The sequence below is a fragment of the Phocoena sinus genome, chromosome 9, assembly GCF_008692025.1.
Source record: "Phocoena sinus isolate mPhoSin1 chromosome 9, mPhoSin1.pri, whole genome shotgun sequence".
NCBI classification, from domain to species: domain Eukaryota; kingdom Metazoa; phylum Chordata; class Mammalia; order Artiodactyla; family Phocoenidae; genus Phocoena; species Phocoena sinus.
Genome location: NC_045771.1, coordinates 93,635,020 through 93,655,596, shown reverse-complemented (window position 1 = coordinate 93,655,596; position 20,577 = coordinate 93,635,020). Strand labels below are relative to the sequence as shown.

At 42.1% G+C, this 20,577-nt stretch overlaps 1 protein-coding gene and 1 pseudogene across 1 annotated transcript; both read right to left on the bottom strand.

The window, feature by feature from the left end:
* Nucleotides 1-8,969: 8,969 nt before the first annotated feature.
* On the bottom strand, nucleotides 8,970-16,342 carry LOC116759074 (ATP synthase subunit a-like). Its single transcript, XM_032642411.1, is given in 1 exon segment — nucleotides 8,970-16,342. A coding segment is annotated over 1 exon segment (681 nt). The 5' UTR covers nucleotides 16,312-16,342; the 3' UTR covers nucleotides 8,970-15,630.
* LOC116759075 lies at nucleotides 14,850-17,250 on the bottom strand (annotated as a pseudogene).
* Between the last annotated feature and the right edge of the window lie 3,327 nt (nucleotides 17,251-20,577).

Below are 20,577 nucleotides of genomic sequence, written 5' to 3'. Positions count from 1 at the left end.
CAGCGGAATATTAAACTAATTAGGTTTATTTGGTATATTAAATTACATGGGAAACATTGTCAAATAAGTGGCAATAAAACTTCTTAGATTGTATCATATAAATGTTACTAATATACATGTTCTAGAAATTATATGGAACTCCTAAAATTCTGGTATATTCTGGTAAATGATATCAGTCAGAATTTTAATCTTAATTGTATGTCACAGCAGTAACCAATTTCTTTTCAATTGCATTGTAATCCCGATCGGTTGACGCTAAAGCAAAAAGGCAACCTTAACGGTTAGAGATGATCAATTGCTATTTATGGTTTTACAGTTGCTTTTGAATGACTCTGTAGCTATTTTGTGAAGAAGTGGGAAAGACTGATGGAATCCTTTATGTGCAAGCATTTGTGTTATTACATCAGGGAAAATAAAAGGAAGGGAAGCAGAATGAGGATGTGTTGCTTCAAACCTTAACTCCTTCAGCTGAGCTAGCTGCCCCAGCCACTCTGGCTGTTAGGCCAATACATCCACCCATTCCACCACCTTCCTTTCCTTTCCAACCCCAATTCCTGACACTGGGGCTCAGGACTTCCCCTCTGTCTAGGGATCAATTAGAAAATCCTGTGTTAGTTTCTGGGGCACAGGGACTTGGTCTGGTATCACCATCTAAGGCCCAACAGGGCAGCCATTTTGAGCCAAGAGCCACTCCCAGGTCAGGGCAATTGCCACTGCTGTTATTGTATATAGGGGGCTAAATGCAAAGGACCAGCTAGCTGGGTTTCTCAGACTTGTTTAAGTGCAACGATCGATCACAACCCTCCTTTATACAGAGGATCCTCTGCACCTGAAGCCCACTTGGCAGGACCCACAGCTGGACCAAATTGGGACCCCAGAGAGGGAGGAATGCCCTTGTTAGAGCACTACTTATTAGTGCATCTTGGCAGGGCTTTGAAAAGGGGAACCAAAGTAGCAAAAACAAAACAAAAACAAATGAAGACCTCTGAATTTTTGGGAAGGATTTATCAGGCCTACAGACATCATCTTTTTTTCTTTTTTTTTTTTTTTTTTTGCGGTACGCGGGCCTCTCACTGTTGTGGCCTCTCCCGTTGCAGAGCACAGGCTCCAGACGCGCAGGCTCAGCGGCCATGGCTAACGGGCCCAGCTGCTCTGCGGCATGCAGGATCCTCCCGGACCGGGGCACAAACCCGTGTCCCCTGCATCGGCAGGCGGACTCTCAACCACTGCGCCACCAGGAAAGCCCTAGACATCATCTTAATGCAGATCTTGAGGCCCCTGAGAATATTAGAATGGTAAATTTGAGGGGGCAAAGTGCCTCAGATATCAGGAGAAAGTTGCAAAAATTAGATGGTACATTTGGAATAAACCCTTCTTGATTGGTAGATGTTGCTTTTAAAGTGTTCGACAGGGAACAACAACAGAAGAAAGAAACTGCAAAAAATGAAACGAAATGCCACTTGTTGGCAGTGGCATTGGATCCCCAGAAGGTGAATAACCCAAAGAGAGGTAAGCCACCATTGGGGAAGAACAATGTGCTTACTGTAATGAGGAAGAACGTTGGAAAACAGGTGGCCGTAGGCGAGAACAGAAGAAGAAAAACAAGATGACAGCCTCTCATATGGCAGAAAGAGAGGAACACTCTGATGAATGAGGAGGCCCAGGGGCTCCCTTGGACCTGAGGTGCTTAATTCCCCACAAGAGCCCCAGGTAAAATTGATAGTGGGGAATGAGCTGATTAACTTGCTGGGAGACCTCACCCTGAAGATTTTCACCAGGACAGCTTGACATCAGAGTCGCTCCAGAACATGCTTTAAGCTTACAGATGGCACCTCAGGTTAGGCCAAAAACACATGGCCAATACGAATCCCATTAAAAAGGGATGATGGAGGGCTTCCCTGGTGGCACAGTGGTTGAGAGTCCGCCTGCTGATGCAGGGGACATGGGTTCATGCCCCGGTCTGGGAAGATCCCACATGCCGCGGAGTGGCTGGGCCCATGAGCCATGGCCGCTGAGCCTGCGCGTCCGGAGCCTGTGCTCCGCAACGGGAGAGGCCACAACAGTGAGAGGCCCACATACCGGAAAAAAAAAAAAAAAAAAAAAAGTCGTGAAGAACCTAGGGGTAAGACAGGAATAAAGACACAGACCTAGTAGAGAATGGACTTGAGGATATGGGGAGGGGGAAGGGGAAGCTGTGACAAAGCGAGAGACAGGCATGGACATATATACACTACCAAACGTAAGGGAGATAGCTAGTGGGAAGCAGCCGCATAGCACAGGGAGATCAGCTCGGTGCTTTGTGACTGCCTGGAGGGGTGGGATAGGGAGGGTGGGAGGGAGGGAGACGTAAGAGGGAAGAGATATGGGAACATATGTATTTGTATAACTGATTTACTTTGTTATAAAGCAGAAACTAACAAAAAAACAAACAAAAAAGAAGGGGATGATGGGACACCTAATCTAAAATAATATCCTCTGAGGCAAGAGCATCCCTTCTCCCGCAGATTGACCTGTCAGCATACCAGCCAGTGTATTCAGAAAAGGACAGAGTGGGGTTTCACTTGGATCACACCTAACCTGGCTGGAAATGCAGTGCACAGTTGTTTCGATCCCTGAGGTACTCTGGACCCTGTGCTGCAGCGCATTCATGATAGTACCCATTGCAGGAGATTTGCCACCTTACAGGGGATTCAAAAAAATATATAGGGGGGCCTAACCTACAAAAAGCCATCCAGCAAGTCACTCAGAATTGCATGATTTGTGCTAAAAGTAACCCAAAGACTGCTGTCAGACCTTCCCAGATGGGGGACTCAACACAGGAACCTACCCCATCGAGGACCGGAAAATAGATTTTACTCAAATGCCTTGAGCTGCAAGAAATTTCAGATAACCTGCTAGTGTCTGGACACTTTCTCAGGATGGGTGGAAGCATATCCCACCTGCACAGAAAGTCTCAGAAATGGTTAAAGCCCTCCTTAGGGAAATGATACCCTGATTTTGATTAAGCCATTGAAACTACATTCCTCCTAGAGACCACAATCAACAGGGTAAACCAAGAAAATGAGTCGTACATTAAAAAACATTGCTTATGTCAAGAGGTTAATTTAACTTGGGTTAAGGTCTTACCAGTTGCCCTGCTACCGATCGGTGGCTCCTAGAAGCAGGCTCAAATTTAGCCCCATTGAGAATATTGTATGGTACGCCATTCCAGGTGTGTGCTCAGGCAGGAGAATCTGTAAATGCTCTAAGAGACCTAGCAGTTGCCAATGATGTTAAAACTTGGGGCTCTGTACTAACCTCTGTTCATGACTTTGCCTCCAGCAAGTCTGCCTGTACAACTGAAGGAGATGGGAATTTCGTTGCAGCTGGAGAAGGGTCAGCCAATTTGTTTCCAAGTAAATAGCACAGGAATTGAGTATATGTATTGGGACCTGGAACCAAAACCCCAAGTTCAATTACAAATTGGACCACACAGTGCTAAGGGGTTCCATCAGGTTCAAGTAGTTGCAGATAAAACAGGACTGACTAAAGGTTTTAAGGATACTTGTCTCCAGAAGTAGCCAGAGCGGTCTTCCTCCCTTTTCCCATAAGACTGTGGAATGGACCTTGACAGTGGGGAACTGTAATAGGGAAGAACCTTTGTATTCTATTACAAGTTAGTCACTGAAGGGGTGTTGCCTGTAAACTTAAATTACACATAATGGCCTGTCTCTGGGAACCTTGCCTCTCAGGTAATGAGCATTAAGCTGAAATACCTTCATTTAGCTCACAGGAAAAATCCTAAGCAAGCCCACCTGTGAATGACCGCAGGCAGGAAGAAATGAATGATCCCCTCTGGGGGATGACGGGAACCAGGAAATGTCTGACTTTCCTCCCTCCCGTTTTAGTATAAAAGAAGCCTGAGTTCTAACTTGGGACATGAATCCACCACCTTCTCTATCTGCTGGCTTTCCAAATGAAGTAGCTACTCCTTGCCCCAACACCTCCTCTCTCGATTTCTTGGCCTCTCATGCGGCGAGCAGTACAAGCCTGGACTTGGCAACAAGACTTTATTCACCTTACAGCTGGAAGTTTGTTCCCTTTTACCAACCCCGCCCTATTTCCCCCACACCCCAGCCCCTAGCAACCACTTTTCTACACTGTTTGTATGAGTTTGACTCTTTTAAAGATTCCACATAAAAGTGATTCATTGATTCCATGTGGTATTAGTCTTTCTCTGTCTGGCTTATTTCACGAAGAAGGTATCCTTTGTTGATGCATCCTGACTGCATCCTGAAAACAGCCCCTCGGGGCTGTGCAGGGGCTGCCTCTCCAGGCCCTTGGGTGGTATCCATCCCACACCCTCTCCTCAGTATGTTCTGTTCCCTCTGGTCTCAGACCAAAGGATTCATCCAGGAAGACTGGGTTCAAGGAGCCCTCCTAAGCTGCAGTCCCTGGAAGCAGTCAGTGGGGCAAGGCCCTGGGACATGATGATGAGATTCAAGGGACTTGGGGGCTGATCAAGGGAAAAAAATATGACCATGAGGGAAGCAGTTGTGCTGGAACAAGTGTGCACGTGTGGAGAAGTTCATCACAGTATAGACCATGAGAGGCTTCTGGTGAGTGGGCCACCCTCCAGAAGTGGAGGAGAACAAGGGAAGTCCCAGGGATCTGGGACTGGGAGAGAGGGGTCGTACGTGGCTCAGAGCATGGTGAGGAGTGTCCGGGTCAGAGAACTACAAAGGTCACTTGGGGGCTTATAACTACCAGACTCTATCTTATCTACAGCTGGCAGTCTTGAAGGAGCCACGTCTCGCAGGGTATGCAAAGTAGGCAGCCTCTAAATGGCTAGAAATCTGCTGGTTTGGGATCTATTTAAAATAACTGGACTTGTAAAAGTTTGAGTTTCTCCCTGGCAGGCTTTGGGCAGTTCTCAGTCTGCAGTGAAGAAATACACCTCGTGACCCAATACACAGGCTGTCTTTGGCCCATTTATGTAACACATGAACTGAAGGAGGAGAGAAAGGTTTTTCCTGATGGCCTTGCCTTCAGGCACAACCTTGACACAGACTCCTCTCAGATAGTAAATGAGGGCATCTCATTAGGTAATTTCCACCCTCGGAGGACTACTAAGCCTGCCGTTCAAGGTCCTTCATGGTCTGGCCTCTGCTGGCTCTTAAACTGGCTGCTGAGTGTTTAATGGCTTACTGGGTAGACAGTCCCCTTAAAATACAAATTTCCTCCCGCTGTTATCCCACTTGAAAACCTTAATGCCCCCTATTGCCCACTTTGTCCTACAAACTGGGTGGTTTAAAACAGAAATGTATCGTCTTACAGTTCTGGAGGCTAGAAGTCCAAAATCAAGGTGTCACAAGACTGCTCTCTGTCTGCGGACTCTAAGGGAGGAATCCTTCCTTGCCTCTTCTGCCTTCTGATTTTTGCCGACAATCCTTGGGCTCCTTGGCTTGTGTAGGCATCACTTCAGTCTCTGCCTCTCTCACCACGTGGCTGACCTCTCCCTGTGTGTGTCTGTGTCTCTTCCCTTCGTACAGGGCACCGGTCATATCAGATCAGGGTCCACCCTTACTGACTTCGTCTTAACCTGATTACATCCGCAAAGGAAGTCACATTCACAGGTACGGCGGGGGTTAGGACTTCCACCTATAGTTTTGAGGAACTCAACCCATAATACCAAGTGGCTAACTTCTGGTTAAACATATGTGGTGGAAATATACAGGAGCTTCTGTAGACCTTTCTTAGGAAAGAGCAGGTGGGTTCCTTTGCTCTTTCTCTGTCCCCTCCTCCATCCTGCTGCCCAGGACTTGGACTCGGATGTTGAGGCCACACAAGGTGAAGCAACAACACAGAGGGGCTTGGGTTCTTCATGGTATGGAGCATGTTTCCGGCCCCGGACAGTCAACCCGGACTTTAAAGAGAAATCAGGGATTTCCCTGGCGGTCCAGTGGTTAGGACTCCGAGCTTCCACTGCTGGGGGCCCGGGTTCAGTCCCTGGTTGGGGAACTAAGATCCCATAAGCCATGGGGCATGGCCAAAAATAAAGAGAGAGAGAGAAATCAGTGTCTCAGTCTATTGAGAGTTTCTATCCCTTGTGGCAAACACAGTTCTGATCAACACACTTGGTGCTGTCCTGGACTTGTGGCTTCTCCATGAGGTTTGCTTTCCCCTTGGAGTTACCAAGGGGGAGTGAGCACGGGTCCTTCTGCTTTTACATCTTCAAACTAACTTGGGGATTCTATCACATGCTCCCTTTCTCAGGGACACTCACCTGCATCTGATCTCTCTCTCTCTCTTCCTTTTTTTTCTCCTTTCCTCAATCAGAGGGTCTTAATCTCTCCTAGGTCAGGAAAAAAGTATTCTCTTACATTCATCCAAATCTATGATTTCTGCCAGAAACTGCCTGTGCTGAGTCCCCTGGGGCTTTGACATTTGAGATTCAAAACCGTTATTTCATTATGTTACCTCAAAGATGTAGCTTAAAAGTCAAAAATCTAAAAGACACTTTTGTGTTGCTGTAGCCCTCTGTTTCTGGGGCTGTGAGCCCAGAATGCTGTAGCTGAGACCCCATTAGGGGAAGGATCACAAGGGACCAGAGATGTCCAGGAATGAAGACACGTTTTTGAATTTATCAGCTATGACCCAGCCATGTGAGCATTTACCTAGATACGGTGCCCGAAAATGCCAATACTGGAAAAAGTCTTAAAAGAATCTCCCCGCAAAGAAGAGTTCTATGTTCAAAAAGTTTGAGAAACACTCAGAACTTTGTTTTCAATTGAAGTATAGTTAATTTACAATGTTGTGTTAGTTTCAAGTGTACAGCAAAGTGATCCAGCTGTGTGTATGTGTATATATATTCTTATATTTTCCATTATAGGTTATTACAAGATATTGAGTATAGTTCCCTGTGCTATACAGTAGGTCCTTGTTGTTTATCTATTTTACATATAGTCTGTATATGTTAATCCCAAACTCCTAATTGTCCCTCCCCCTTTCCCCTTTGGTAACCATAAGTTTGTTTTCTATGTCTGTGAGTCTGTTTCTGTTTTGTAAATAAGTTCATTTGTATTATTTTTTTTAGATTCCACATATAAGTGATGTCATATGGTATTTGCCTTTCTCTGTTTGACTTACTTCACTTAGGATGACAATCTCTAGGTCCATCCATGTTGCTGCAAATATCATTTTTCATTCCTTTTTATGGCTGAGTAATATGCCACTGTGTGTATTTACATACCACGTCTTCTTTATCCATCCATCTGTTGATGGACATTTAGGTTGCTTCCATGTTTTGGCTAATGTAAATAGTGCTGCTATGAACATTGGGGTACATATATCTTTTCAAATTAGGGTTTTCATCTTTTTTGGATATGTGCCTAGGAGTGGGATTGCTGGATCATATGACAACTCTAGTTTTAGTTTTTTAAGGAACCTCCATACTGTTCTCCATAGTGGCTGTACCAATTTACATTCCTACCAACAGAGTAGGAGGGTTCCCTTTTCTCCACACCCTCTCCAGCATTTATTGTTTGTAGAGTTTGATGATGGCCATTCTGACCAGTGTGAGGTGATACCTCATTGTGGTTTTGGTTTCCATTTCTCTAATGATTAGTGATGTTGAGCATCTTTTCATGTGCTTTTTGGCCATCTGTATGTCTTCTTTGGAGAAATGTCTATTTAGATCTTCTGCCCATTTTTTTGAGTGGGTTGTTTGGTTTTTTGATATTGAGCTGCATGAGCTGCTTATAAATTTTGGAGAAAATCCTTTGTCAGTTGCTTCATTTGCAAATATTTTCTCCCATTCTGAGGGTTGTCTTTTCATTTTATGTACGGTTTCCTTTGCTGTGCAAAAGCTTTGAAGTTTCATTAGGTCCCATTTGTTTATTTTTGGTTTTATTTTCATTACTCAAGGAGGTGGATCAAAAAAGATCTTGCTGCGATTTATGCCAAAGAGTGTTCTGACTGTGTTTTCCTCTAAGAGTTTTATAGTGTCCAGTCTTACATTTAGCTCTTTAATCCATTTTGAGTTTATTTTTGTGTATGGTGCTTTTACGTGTAGCTGTCCAGTTTTCCCAGCACCACTTGTTGATGGCCATTCTGACCAGTGTGAGGTGGTACACACCTCACACTGCACCTGTTAACTGCACCTGTTGGTTGTGCTAGTCCAATCAAAAATACACACAGGTCCAGCTACAATTTATCTGACTGTGACAGGGCCTTTCTAAGGCCATAGCTGAGTCGGTGCAGGTCCCCCCCCCCCCCAAAATAAAAGATACCAAATGTATGGAATCTCAGTTATGTGTGAGCATGGGCTGATTAGTCATTAGTCCATCAAGATGTCTTATTTAAGAGGAACGAGTGGGCGATTTTAGATTAAGATGGTCCTGAAGTAAGAACCAGATGTCTTATAAAGATCATTATTAGCTACCCCCACGAGGTATGGGCCCGGTGCAAGAAGAGGGATCCCTGCCAAGCGGGTTGCTGGTTTCGCGCGGCATGGTGATTAAGCTCGTGATCTAATGGAGCGGCCATAGGATACAATGGATATAAAATTGTTAGTGGATATATAATATGTAAGAGCATACATATTATGTAATTTGTAAAATTAATAAGATTTAATACGAGCTTTAACATACCGTATGGAAAATAAACGAATGCACAATAATACATAGCATGTATGTATGGATATTTATAAGGAGAGACTAAGATACTAACATGTATACATACATGATATTTACAGTTGTTTTATGATATTTACAACCTGTTTTAAACAAGCAGGTTGTTTTTAATACTGACATGATACAGTAGTGTTTTAGTAGCCATACAATAAACTTTTTCAAGGAGTAGTTTATAAAGAATTCCAGCTTTGGGTGTTGGTGGTGAGGTTTAAATGTCTCTTCCTTGAGTCTTAGGGAGGAGTGAGATTCTCCTTTTTCGGTTTACAAGACCGAGGTATTTTGTTATACTACAAAGACTCTTCATTTTAGGAGTTTGTTCTCAATAATGCTGGCTGTTGGTATCAGCACTAGGATCAAGAGGAAATATAAAATAGATGCTAATTGGCCTACAGTGATGTATGGGTGGTCTACGGGTTGGCCTCCAATTCATGTTAGGGTTAAGAGGTCTGCGGTTAAAGTTCAAAATAAGAGTTGGCTAAAGGGTCGGAATATTATACTTCGTTGTTTGGAGGTTTGAAGCATTGGAATGAATACTAGGATGAGGATGGAGAGTAGTAATGCTAGTACTCCTCCTAGTTTGTTAGGAATTGATTGTAGGATTGCGTATGCGAACAGGAAATACCACTCTGGCTTGATGTGTGCTGGGGTGCTTAGTGGGTTTGCTGGGGTGTAGTTATCGGGGTCTCCTAAAAGGTCGGGTGTGAATAGGGTTAGTGCTAGTAAGGTCAGGACTAATAGTAGGGCGCCTAGGATATCTTTGATTGTGTAGTAAGGGTGGAATGGGATTATGTCTATATTAGATGGGATTCCTGTGGGGTTGTTGGAGCCCGTTTCATGGAGGAATAGCAGGTGGACGGCTATTAATGCTGTGATGATAAATGGAAGGATAAAGTGGAAGGCGAAGAAGCGTGTTAGTGTTGCCTTGTCTACGGAGAATCCACCTCAGATTCATTCCACTAAGGTGTTGCCGATGTAAGGGATTGCTGATAGGAGGTTAGTGATAACGGTTGCACCTCAGAATGATATCTGTCCTCAGGGTAAGACATAGCCTACGAATGCGGTAGCTATAACTATTAGTAGCAGGAGTACACCGACATTTCATGTTTCTTGGAACATGTAGGAACCGTAGTATAGGCCACGTCCGATGTGAATGTAGAGGCAAATGAAGAATATAGAGGCTCCGTTTGCGTGCAGGTATCGAATAATTCAGCCGTAGTTAACGTCTCGACAGATATGTGCGACTGATGAAAAAGCAGTTGAGGTGTCTGGCGTGTAATGTATTGCTAGGAACAAGCCTGTTAGGATTTGTATGATGAGGCAGAGACCTAGTAGGGAGCCAAAGTCCATCATGAGGAGATGTTTGATGGGGCGGGGAGGTCGATAAGTGCGTTGTTGAGAATTTTTATTAGTGGGTGTGTTTTTCGGATGTTGGTCATTAAGGTTCTTGTAGTTGAATTACAACGATGATTTTTCATGTCGTTGGTCGTGGTTGGAGTCCATGTAAGAATAATGACAATATATGTTGTTTTTATTATAAGCGTTTTTGTAATTAGTCTTGTGGGGGTTTCTTCGAAGCCTTCACCTATTTATGGGGGTTTAGGGTTGATTGTGGGTGGTGCTATGGGGTGTGGAATTGTTTTTAGTTTTGGGGGTTCGTTTTTAGGTTTAATGGTGTTTTTGATTTATTTAGGGGGAATATTAGTTGTATTTGGTTATACAACGGCTTTGGCTACTGAGCAGTATCCTGAAGTTTGGGTTTCTAACAAAGTTGTGCGAGGGGGGTTTCTTTTAGGTTTAATGGTAGAGTTTTTAGTGGTGCTGTATGTTTTAGGAGGGGAAAAGGTGAGTTTTGTGTTTGAGTTTAATGGATTAGGGGATTGAGTTGTTTATGATACGGGAGATTCTGGGTTTTTTAGTGAGGAACCTATAGGGATTGCTGCTTTATATAGTTATGGTACCTGATTGGTTATTGTTACTGGGTGATCGTTATTTATTGGTGTTGTAGTTATTATGGAAATTACCCGGGGTAATTAAATAATAGTATGGCAAGGGCTATGGTGATGAGGAAAGATAGGAAATATAATTTGATGAGGCCTTTCTGGTTTGAAGTTAGTAGGGAAGCCTTTAGTTGAATAGAGGCTATAGTTTTTGGTAGGATAATTTCTGTTCAGGTTAGGTCTAGTAGGGAAGTTGCGAGTTTTTGGCTCATTGTTAAGACTAAGTGAGGGGGTAGGCGATGCATGATAGTGGGGAAATAACCTAGTAGGGTGGAGAAGTTGGTAGAATTTGATAGGTGTGGGTATTTTAGGTTTTTTGAATAGGTATTGATTTCGAATGCGATAATGAAGCCTAGGATTGTCACTATAAGGGCCGTTAGTTTTAGGTGTAAGGGTATGGTTATTAAAGGGGTGGTTCTTGGGGGTATATTGTTGGAGAGGATGAATCCGGCGAAGATGCTCCCGATCAGTAGGCGTTTGATAGGATTAATTAGTATGGGATTGGTTTCATTGATGCTTATGAGAGGAGAGAAGCGAGGTTGTTCTAATAGAGTGAAGAAAATGATGCGAGTGCTGTAAATAGCTGTTAGGGAGGTGGCGATTAGTGTTAGTAGTAGGGCTCAGGCGTTGGTATAAGACGAAGTGGTGGCTTCGATGATAAGGTTTTTGGAGTAGAATCCTGTGAGGAACAGTGTTCCTGTTAGTGCGAGGCAGCCAATGATAAGAGTGGTTGTAGTGAAGGGAAGGATTTTATATAGTCCTCCTATTTTTCGAATATCTTGTTCGTTATTTAGGTTGTGGATGATGGAGCCAGAGCACAGAAATAGTATAGCTTTAAAGAAGGCGTGTGTACAGATGTGCAGGAATGCTAGTTGAGGCTGGTTGAGGCCCATGGTTACTATTATTAAACCAAGTTGGCTGGAGGTGGAGAAAGCAATAACTTTTTTAATGTCATTTTGGGTTAGGGCGCAAATAGCTGTAAATAGGGTGGTAAGGGCGCCGAGGGAGAGTATTATTGTTTGAATGAGTTTATTATTTTCTATTAAAGGGTAGAAACGGATAAGTAGGAAGATCCCTGCTACGACCATTGTGCTTGAGTGGAGTAAGGCTGAGACTGGAGTGGGACCTCCTATTGCCGAGGGTAGTCAGGGGTGTAATCCAAATTGGGCTGATTTTCCAGCTGCGGCTAGTGTAAGTCCTATGAGGGGGAGGTTTGAGGGGTTTTGGTTGAGCATAAAGATTTGTTGTAGGTCTCATGAGTTCGTGTTGGATAGGAATCAGGCTATGGATAGGAGGAATCCAATATCTCCAATACGGTTATATAAAATTGCTTGAAGGGCGGCTGTATTGGTGTCTGTCCGTCCGAATCATCAGCCAATTAATAAGAAAGATATGATTCCCACCCCTTCCCATCCGATAAATAATTGGAAGAGGTTGTTAGCTGTGACTAGGATAAGTATGGTAACGAGGAAAATAAGTAGATATTTGAAGAACTGGTTGATGTTAGGATCGGAGTGTATATATCACTTCTATGATCATGTAATGAATAATGCTACGGGTATAAATATAAGTGAGAAGTAATCTATTTTAAAGCTGAGGGTTAGTTTAAAGGTGTGGATGGTAATTCAGTGTCAGTCTGAGATGAGTATTTCTTGATTTGTGTGGATGAATATAGTTATGGGGATTAGGCTAATGATGAAGGCAGATAGGGTTATATTTTTCACATAATATTGATAATTATTGTTTTTGTAGAGATTTGTACTAGATGCTATAACAGGGGTGACCAGTATAAGTAGTGCGAGTAAGGTGGAGGAGGTGAATAAGTTTATTACTTTTATTTGGAGTTGCACCAAGTTTTTGGTTCCTAAGACCAATGGATAACTACCATCCTTTAAAAGTTTGAAAAAGCCACATTGTTAGGTGTGGAGAGCATGAATTAGCAGTTCTTGCAGTACTTTTTCGGTAAGTAAGAAGTTTTGTCTTCTGTTTTTAGCTTCACGGACTAATGTTCTTTTTAAACTATACTTACAATAAAGGGGGCCTAGAATGATTTTAGGGTTTAGTGACAGGAGTAGAAGAGGGATGATGTGTAAGGCTATTAAGGTGTGTTCTCGTGTAAAAGAGGGGATAAGGTTGTTAATGGTGGGTATACTTGCCACGTTGTGTTATGATTAATATATATAAGGAATAGAGGGCTGTGATTACGATGTTTGTTCCCATGAGAATGATGGTGAGGTTTGATCATGAGAAGGTTGATATAATTACGAGTAGTTCTCCAATCAGGTTGATGGTAGGGGGTAGGGCGAGGTTTGTTAGAGACGCTAGCAGTCATCAAGTGGCTATTAGTGGAAGAAAGATTTGTAGGCCTCGTGCTAGGATTATGGTTCGGCTATGAATTCGTTCGTAATTTGAATTTGCTAGACAGAATAATATAGAGGATGTAAGACCGTGGGCAATTATTAGAGCGGTAGCTCCTATGTAGCTTCAAGGAGTTTGGATGAGGACAGCTGCGATGACGAGTGCTATATGACTAACTGAGGAATATGCGATTAATGACTTCAGGTCTGTTTGGCGTAAACAAATAGAGCTGGTTATAATTATTCCTCATAGGGATAGTACAAGGAAGGGGTAGGCTATATGTTCTGTTAGGGGGTTGAGGATTGATGTGATTCGTAGTATGCCATAGCCTCCGAGTTTTAATAATACGGCTGCAAGTACTGTTGAGCCTGCAATGGGGGCTTCTACATGTGCTTTTGGTAGTCAGAGATGTAGGCCGTATAGAGGTATTTTTACTAGGAAGGCTATTATGCAAGCTAGTCATATGAGAGTATTAGATCACGAGGTAGGTAGTGGTTGGGCTCAGTACTGTAGTAGTAGAAAGTTGAGGGAACCTAGTGTATTTTGTAAATATGTTAGTGCTACTAGCAGAGGGAGGGATCCTATGAGTGTGTAGAATAAGAAATAGAGTCCTGCATTGAGTCGTTCTGTTTGACTGCCTCGACGGGTGATGATGATGAGGGTAGGAATGAGAGTAGCTTCAAATATGATGTAAAATATGATTAATTCTATGGCAGTGAAAGTTATGATTAAAAGGGTTTGTAGTATAATTAACATTGTAATATAGAGTTTTTTTCGGGTAAGAGGTTCTTTTAGGAGGTGTGATTGGCTTGCTGTTAGTATTAATGGGAGAAGTCATATTGTTAATATTAAGAGCGGTGTAGAGAGGGAGTCAGAGAAAAATGTCGGAGTAGTTGAGGCTATTGTCGTTAAATTGGTTGAGTAGGAGCAGGCTTGTAAAGCTAATCAATAAGCTGTGAGTTGTGGTATTGATCCAAATGAAACTACTTTTTGATAGTCAAGTTAAAGGTATTAGTATAATGGTAGGGATAATAAATTTTAGCATTGGAGGAGGTTAAGGTTTTGTACGTAGTCAGTACCATATGTATTGGAGATTATAACTAGTAAGGCCAGTCCGATAGCTGCTTCACAGGCTGCAAATACTAAAAGGATGATTGGTACTATGTTGGCCAGGGTGAAGTGCGAGTTTAGGATTGTGAGGGCTGTTAGGATGGACAGTGATAGCACTATACCTTCTAAGCATAATAACGCAGATATCAGGTGGGATCGATATATTAGTAGACCCATGAGAGATATAGTAAAGGCTGTTAGAATATTAATATGGATTAAAGACATTTGGTACTTGTGAGTTTAAATCACAGTCTAGTGGGTCGAAATCACTTATTTTATTTTAAACTAAGTATCATATTTGTCTCACTCTAGGCCCTTTTGGGTTCATTCATAGGCCAGGCTAGCTGCTAGTAGGGAGATTAAGAACAGGGTTATAAGAAGTATTAGTTGTTAGGTTATTTGTTTGAATTGCTCAGGGCAAGGGGAGTAGGAGAGCAATTTCTAGGTCGAAGAGAAGAAAGGTAATTGCTACTAAGAAGAATTTTATGGAGAAGGGTAGACGAGCAGATCCTATCAGGTCAAAACCACATTCGTAAGGGCTGGTTTTTTCTGCATACGTATTTAGTTGGGGGAGTCAAAAAGCGATGAGTATAAGTAGTAAGGCTAGGGTTGTATTTGTCAGTAATGTTAGTAGGAAGTTTATTGTTCTTTTTCGGGGTGTACCGAAACTAACTGATTGGAAGTCAGTTGTACTAATTAATACTAAAAGGACTATGAACCTCATCAATAGATAGACACATAGAGGAATAATCATACAACGTCTACGAAATGTCAATATCAAGCAGCGGCTTCGAAGCCAAAGTGGTGGTTTGATGTGAAGTGAAATGTTAGTTGACGTATGAAGCAGATAATAAGGAAGGTTGATCTGATGATGACATGTAATCCGTGGAAGCCTGTGGCTACAAAGAATGTAGATCCGTAGACCCCATCTGAGATTGTGAATGGGGCTTCATAGTACTCTGATGCTTGAAGGAGGGTAAAATAGAGGCCGAGTATAATTGTGATGAGGAGGGCTTGGAGCGTATGTTTGCGGTTGCCTTCCATGAGACTATGGTGGGCTCAAGTAATAGACACACCGGAAGCTAGTAATACAGAGGTGTTGAGGAGTGGGACTTCTAGTGGATTTAGGGGGTGGATGCCTGTTGGTGGTCAGGAACCACCTAACTCAGGGGCAGGGGCAAAACTTGAGTGGTAAAAGGCTCAAAAGAAGCCTGTAAAAAATAGGACTTCTGATAGGATGAATAAGATTATGCCATATCAAAGTCCTTTTTGGACGGTTGGGGTATGGTGGCCTTGGAAAGTGCTTTCTTGAACAATATCTCGTCATCATTGGTACATTGTTAGGGTGTTTGTAAGTAGACCTAAAGTTAGAATTGTTGAGTTGAAGTGGAATCATATGATCAGGCCTGATGTTATAAGGAATGCTGAGAGAGCTCCTGTAAGGGGTCAAGGACTAGGATTTACTATATGGTATGAGTGAGTTTGGTGGGTCATTATGTATTGTCTTGCAAGTATAGGCTTACTAGTAAGGTAAATACGTAAGCTTGGATTAAGGCTACGGCGAATTCAAGGATGACTAGTAAAGTAAGAATAGTGAATGTGATGAGGGCCATGAGTAGACTGATGTTTGTCAATACAAGGGTTGCACTTCCAATTAGGTGTAATAATAGGTGGCCTGCTGTGATGTTGGCTGTTAGTCGTACTGCTAGGGCTAAAGGTTGAATAAATAGGCTGATAGTTTCAATTATTACTAGTATAGGGATTAGAAAGGTGGGGGTACCTAGTGGTAAAAGGTGAGCCAGGGATATTTTTATCTTGTTGCGGAAACTTATAACAACGGTGCCAGCTCATAGGGGGATAGCTATACCTAAGTTTATTGAGAGTTGAGTAGTAGGTGTAAATGAGTGGGGTATTATTCCAAGAAGGTTTGTAGAGGCAATAAATAGGAAAAGTGAAATAAGCATAAGAGACCAGGTTTGTCCTTTGAGGTTATGTGTAATTATTAGTTGTTTTGATGTGAGTTTGGTTAATCATTGTTGAATAGCGATTATTCGATTGTTGATTAGTCGACTTGGTGTTGGGAATAATAAGGTGGGGAATATAATAATTAGGGTGGTGATGGGAATACCCAGCATTATTGGGACTATAAAAGGGGCAAATAGATTTTCGTTCATGTGTGATTTCAAGGGGCTTGTTGTTCTTGTATTTTAGCAAGTGTTGGCTTAGGGGAGGGAGAGTAGAAGTGTTTTGAGATTTTTAGTTGGAGTAATGCGAAGAGGGTAAAGATCATGGAGAGAATTGTGAGAAGTGTTGTGGATGTGTCTAGTTGTGGCATGTCATTAAGAGGAGTGTGTGACTCTCAATCTTTAACTTAAAAGGTTAACGCTAGTTTAGCTTCTTAATGAGATTATAATATAGATGCAGATCATTTTTCAAAGTTCTCTAAGGGTACTAATTCGAGAACGATTGGTATAAAGCTATGATTTGAGCCACAGATTTCTGAACATTGTCCGTAAAACAGACCAGGTCGTGTTGATATTAGGGTTGTTTGGTTTAGGCATCCAGGAATCGCGTCTGTTTTTAAACCTAGAGAAGGGACAGCTCATGAGTGTAATACGTCTTCTGAGGAGACTAGTATTCGGATTGTTATTTGTATAGGTAAAACCATTCGATTATCTACTTCTAGTAGTCGCAGTTCCCCTGGTTTTAGGTCTGAGGTTGGGATCATGTAAGAATCAAAGTTTAGATCTTCATAGTCAGTATATTCATAGCTTCAGTATCATTGGTGTCCTATTGTTTTTACGGTTAAATAGGGGTTGTTAATTTCGTCTATTATGTAAAGAATGGGTAGAGAGGGCAGAGCGATTGTAATTAAGATAATGGCTGGGAGGATGGTCCAAATGGTTTCTACTTCTTGGGCGTCTATTGTGTTGGTATGAGTTAGTTTAGTTGTAAGTATTAGGGTAATAATATAGAGAACTAGGGAGCTGATTAGGAAAACAATTATTAATGCGTGGTCATGAAATTGCAGTAGTTCTTCTATGACAGGTGATGTAGCGTCTTGTAAGCCTAGTTGAAAAGGATATGCCATGGAGATATACAAGGTTTTCACTTGTGACTTAACTTTGACAAGGTTATGTAAGATTTTACTAATATCTCACTCGTAAAGAAAGACATAAAGGTTATGATGTTGGCTTGAAACCGATTAGAGGGGGTTCGATTCCTTCCTTTCTTGAATATTTTGGGTTAACATATACTGGCTCCTCAAATGTGTGGTATGGTGGAGGACATCCGTTCAATCATTCAAGGTTTGTAGAGGTGAGGTCCACTGCTGACACTTCCCGTTTAGATGCGAATGCTTCTCAAATAATGAAGATCATTAGTATGACTGCTGTCAGTGAGATGAAAGAGCCTATTGATGAAATGGTGTTTCATGTTGTGTAGGCGTCTGGGTAGTCGGAGTATCGACGAGGTATTCCAGATAGGCAAAGGAAGTGTTGTGGGAAGAATGTTATGTTTACACGTACGAATATGATCGCAAATTGAATTTTTGTTCATGTTGAGTTGAGTGTATAGCCTGAAAATAATGGGAATCAGTGAACGAAGCCTCCTATAATAGCGAAAACAGCCCCTATTGAAAGTACATAGTGGAAGTGGGCAACTACGTAATAGGTATCATGGAGGATAACATCTAGGGATGAGTTAGCTAGGATAATACCAGTTAAACCTCCTACTGTAAACAGGAAAATAAAGCCCAAGGCTCATATTAGAGCGGGAGATCATTTGATGTTTCCCCCGTGAAGTGTTGCCAGTCAACTGAAGACTTTTACTCCTGTGGGAATGGCAATAATTATAGTGGCCGATGTAAAGTATGCTCGTGTATCTACGTCTATTCCGACTGTAAATATGTGATGGGCTCATACAATAAAACCTAGGAAGCCAATAGAAACCATAGCCCATACCATTCCCATATATCCAAAGGGTTCTTTTTTCCCTGAATAGTAGGTTACGATATGTGAGAGTATTCCGAAACCAGGTAGAATTAGAATATATACTTCGGGGTGACCAAAAAATCAGAATAAGTGTTGATATAAGACAGGGTCGCCTCCTCCTGCGGGGTCGAAGAAGGTTGTATTTAGGTTTCGATCAGTTAATAGCATGGTAATTCCGGCTGCTAGGACGGGTAATGATAATAAGAGTAATACTGCTATAACTAGGACCGATCATATGAAGAGAGGTGTTTGGTATTGGGTCATAGCGGGTGGTTTTATATTAATGATAGTTGTAATGAAGTTAATAGCCCCAAGGATTGAAGACACGCCGGCTAAGTGTAGGGAGAAGATGGTAAGGTCTACTGAGGCTCCTGCGTGTGCTAGATTCCCTGCTAGAGGGGGATATACAGTCCAGCCTGTACCTGCGCCGGCTTCAACTATTGAGGATGCTATTAGTAACAGGAAAGAAGGGGGAAGCAGTCAGAGCTCATGTTGTATAGACGAGGGAAGGCCATGTCAGGGGCTCCAATTATTAAAGGAACTAGTCAGTTTCCGAATCCTCTGATTATGATGGGTATTACTATAAAGAAAATTATCACGAAGGCGTGGGCTGTTACTAGTACGTTGTAGATTTGGTCATCTCCGGGTTGACCTAATTCAGCACGAATCAATAAGCTTAGGCCAGGACCTACTATTCCTGCCCAGGCACCAAATAGTAGATATAAATTACCAATGTCTTTGTGATTGGTAGAGAATAGTCATCGGTTTATGAACATAGGTAAAATGGCCGAGTAGGCATTAGACTGTAAATCTAAAGACAGGGGTAAAAATCCTCTTTTTACCAGGTCCTGTGGTGAGTAATCATTTTGAATTGCAAATTCAAAGAAGCAGCTTCAATCCTGCCTGGACTTCTCCCGCCTTTTTTTTCTCGCGGCGGGAGAAGTAGATTGAAGCCAGTTGATTAGGGTATTTAGCTGTTAACTAAAAGTTCGTGGGAGATGTATCCCTCCAATCTAGTGAGGATTTAGCTTAATTAAAGTGTTTGATTTGCATTCAATTGATGTGAGATATGGTCTTGCAATCCTTATTAAGCAGGGGTTAAGTAAAATTATACTTGCTTAGGGCTTTGAAGGCTCTTGGTCTGATTTAACCTAAACCCCTATAGTAGAATAAAGTATGTTGGTGTGAGAGGTAGGAGTATGGTGGATAGTACAATTGCTGTTGGTAAGAGGGTTATTTGTTTTGTGGAGTGAAATTGTCATTTTATTTTTATGTTGTTAGTGGAGGGGAATAGGGTTAGTGCTGTGGAATAGGCAAGGCATATGTAGAAATATAGGTTGAGTAGAGCTGTGACAGCTATGAGGGTTGGTAGGATGAGGGTGTCATTTTTTGTTAGTTCTTGAATGATTATTCATTTGGGCATAAATCCTGTGAGTGGAGGGAGCCCTCCTATGGAGAGTAGGGTGAGTATGGTAAAGGTTGTTATAACAGGTATTATGTTTCATGTTTGGGATAGTAGTAGTGTAGCGGTGGTGGAATTTTGGATGAGTAGCATAAATATGGTGACGGTTATGATAATGTAAATTAATAGGTTTAGTAGGGTGAGGGCTGAGTTATATAATAGGATAGTGGTTATTCATCCTCTATGGGCAATTGATGAATAGGCTATAATTTTTCGGAGTTGTGTTTGGTTTAGTCCACCTCAGCCTCCGATGAGGATGGATAGGAAAGATATAGTAATTATTAGGTGTAGGTTGATTGATGGTGAGATTTGGTAGAGGATTGAAATGGGTGCAAGTTTTTGTCATGTGAGAAGGATTAGTCCTGTGGTTAGAGGGACGCCTTGTGTAACTTCTGGTACTCAAAAGTGGAAGGGGGATAATCCTAGTTTAATAGCTAGGGCTATTGTTATTAGGATGGATGCCGTTGGGTCGAATAGATTTCTGATAGTTCATTGACCAGAATGTATTAGGTTGATGACAACTGCCAGTATAAGTAGTGTGGATGCTGTAGCTTGTGTTAGAAAATATTCGGCTGAGGCTTCTGTGGCTCGAGGAGTTGGTTTTTTTATTATGATGGGAATGATGGCTATCATGTTTATTTCTAATCCAATTCAGGCGAATAGTCAGAGCTAATTATTACAATCATTGTGCTTAGGATAAGGGCTGTTAGTAGGATGATGGAGATGAATGGGTTAATTAGTATGGGAAGGATATGAACCAACATTTTCGGGGTATGGGCCCGATAGCTTATTTAGCTGACCTTACTATAGATTATGGTGTGATGTGGTAGCACGGAGAATTTTGAATTCTTAAGGGTAGGTTCGATTCCTATTATTCTAGAAATAAGAGGGCTTAAACCTCTATCATTTACTCTATCAAAGTAACTCTTTTGTCAGACATATTTCTCATGTTTATGTTTGAGGAGGGATGCCTGCTGTTATAATGG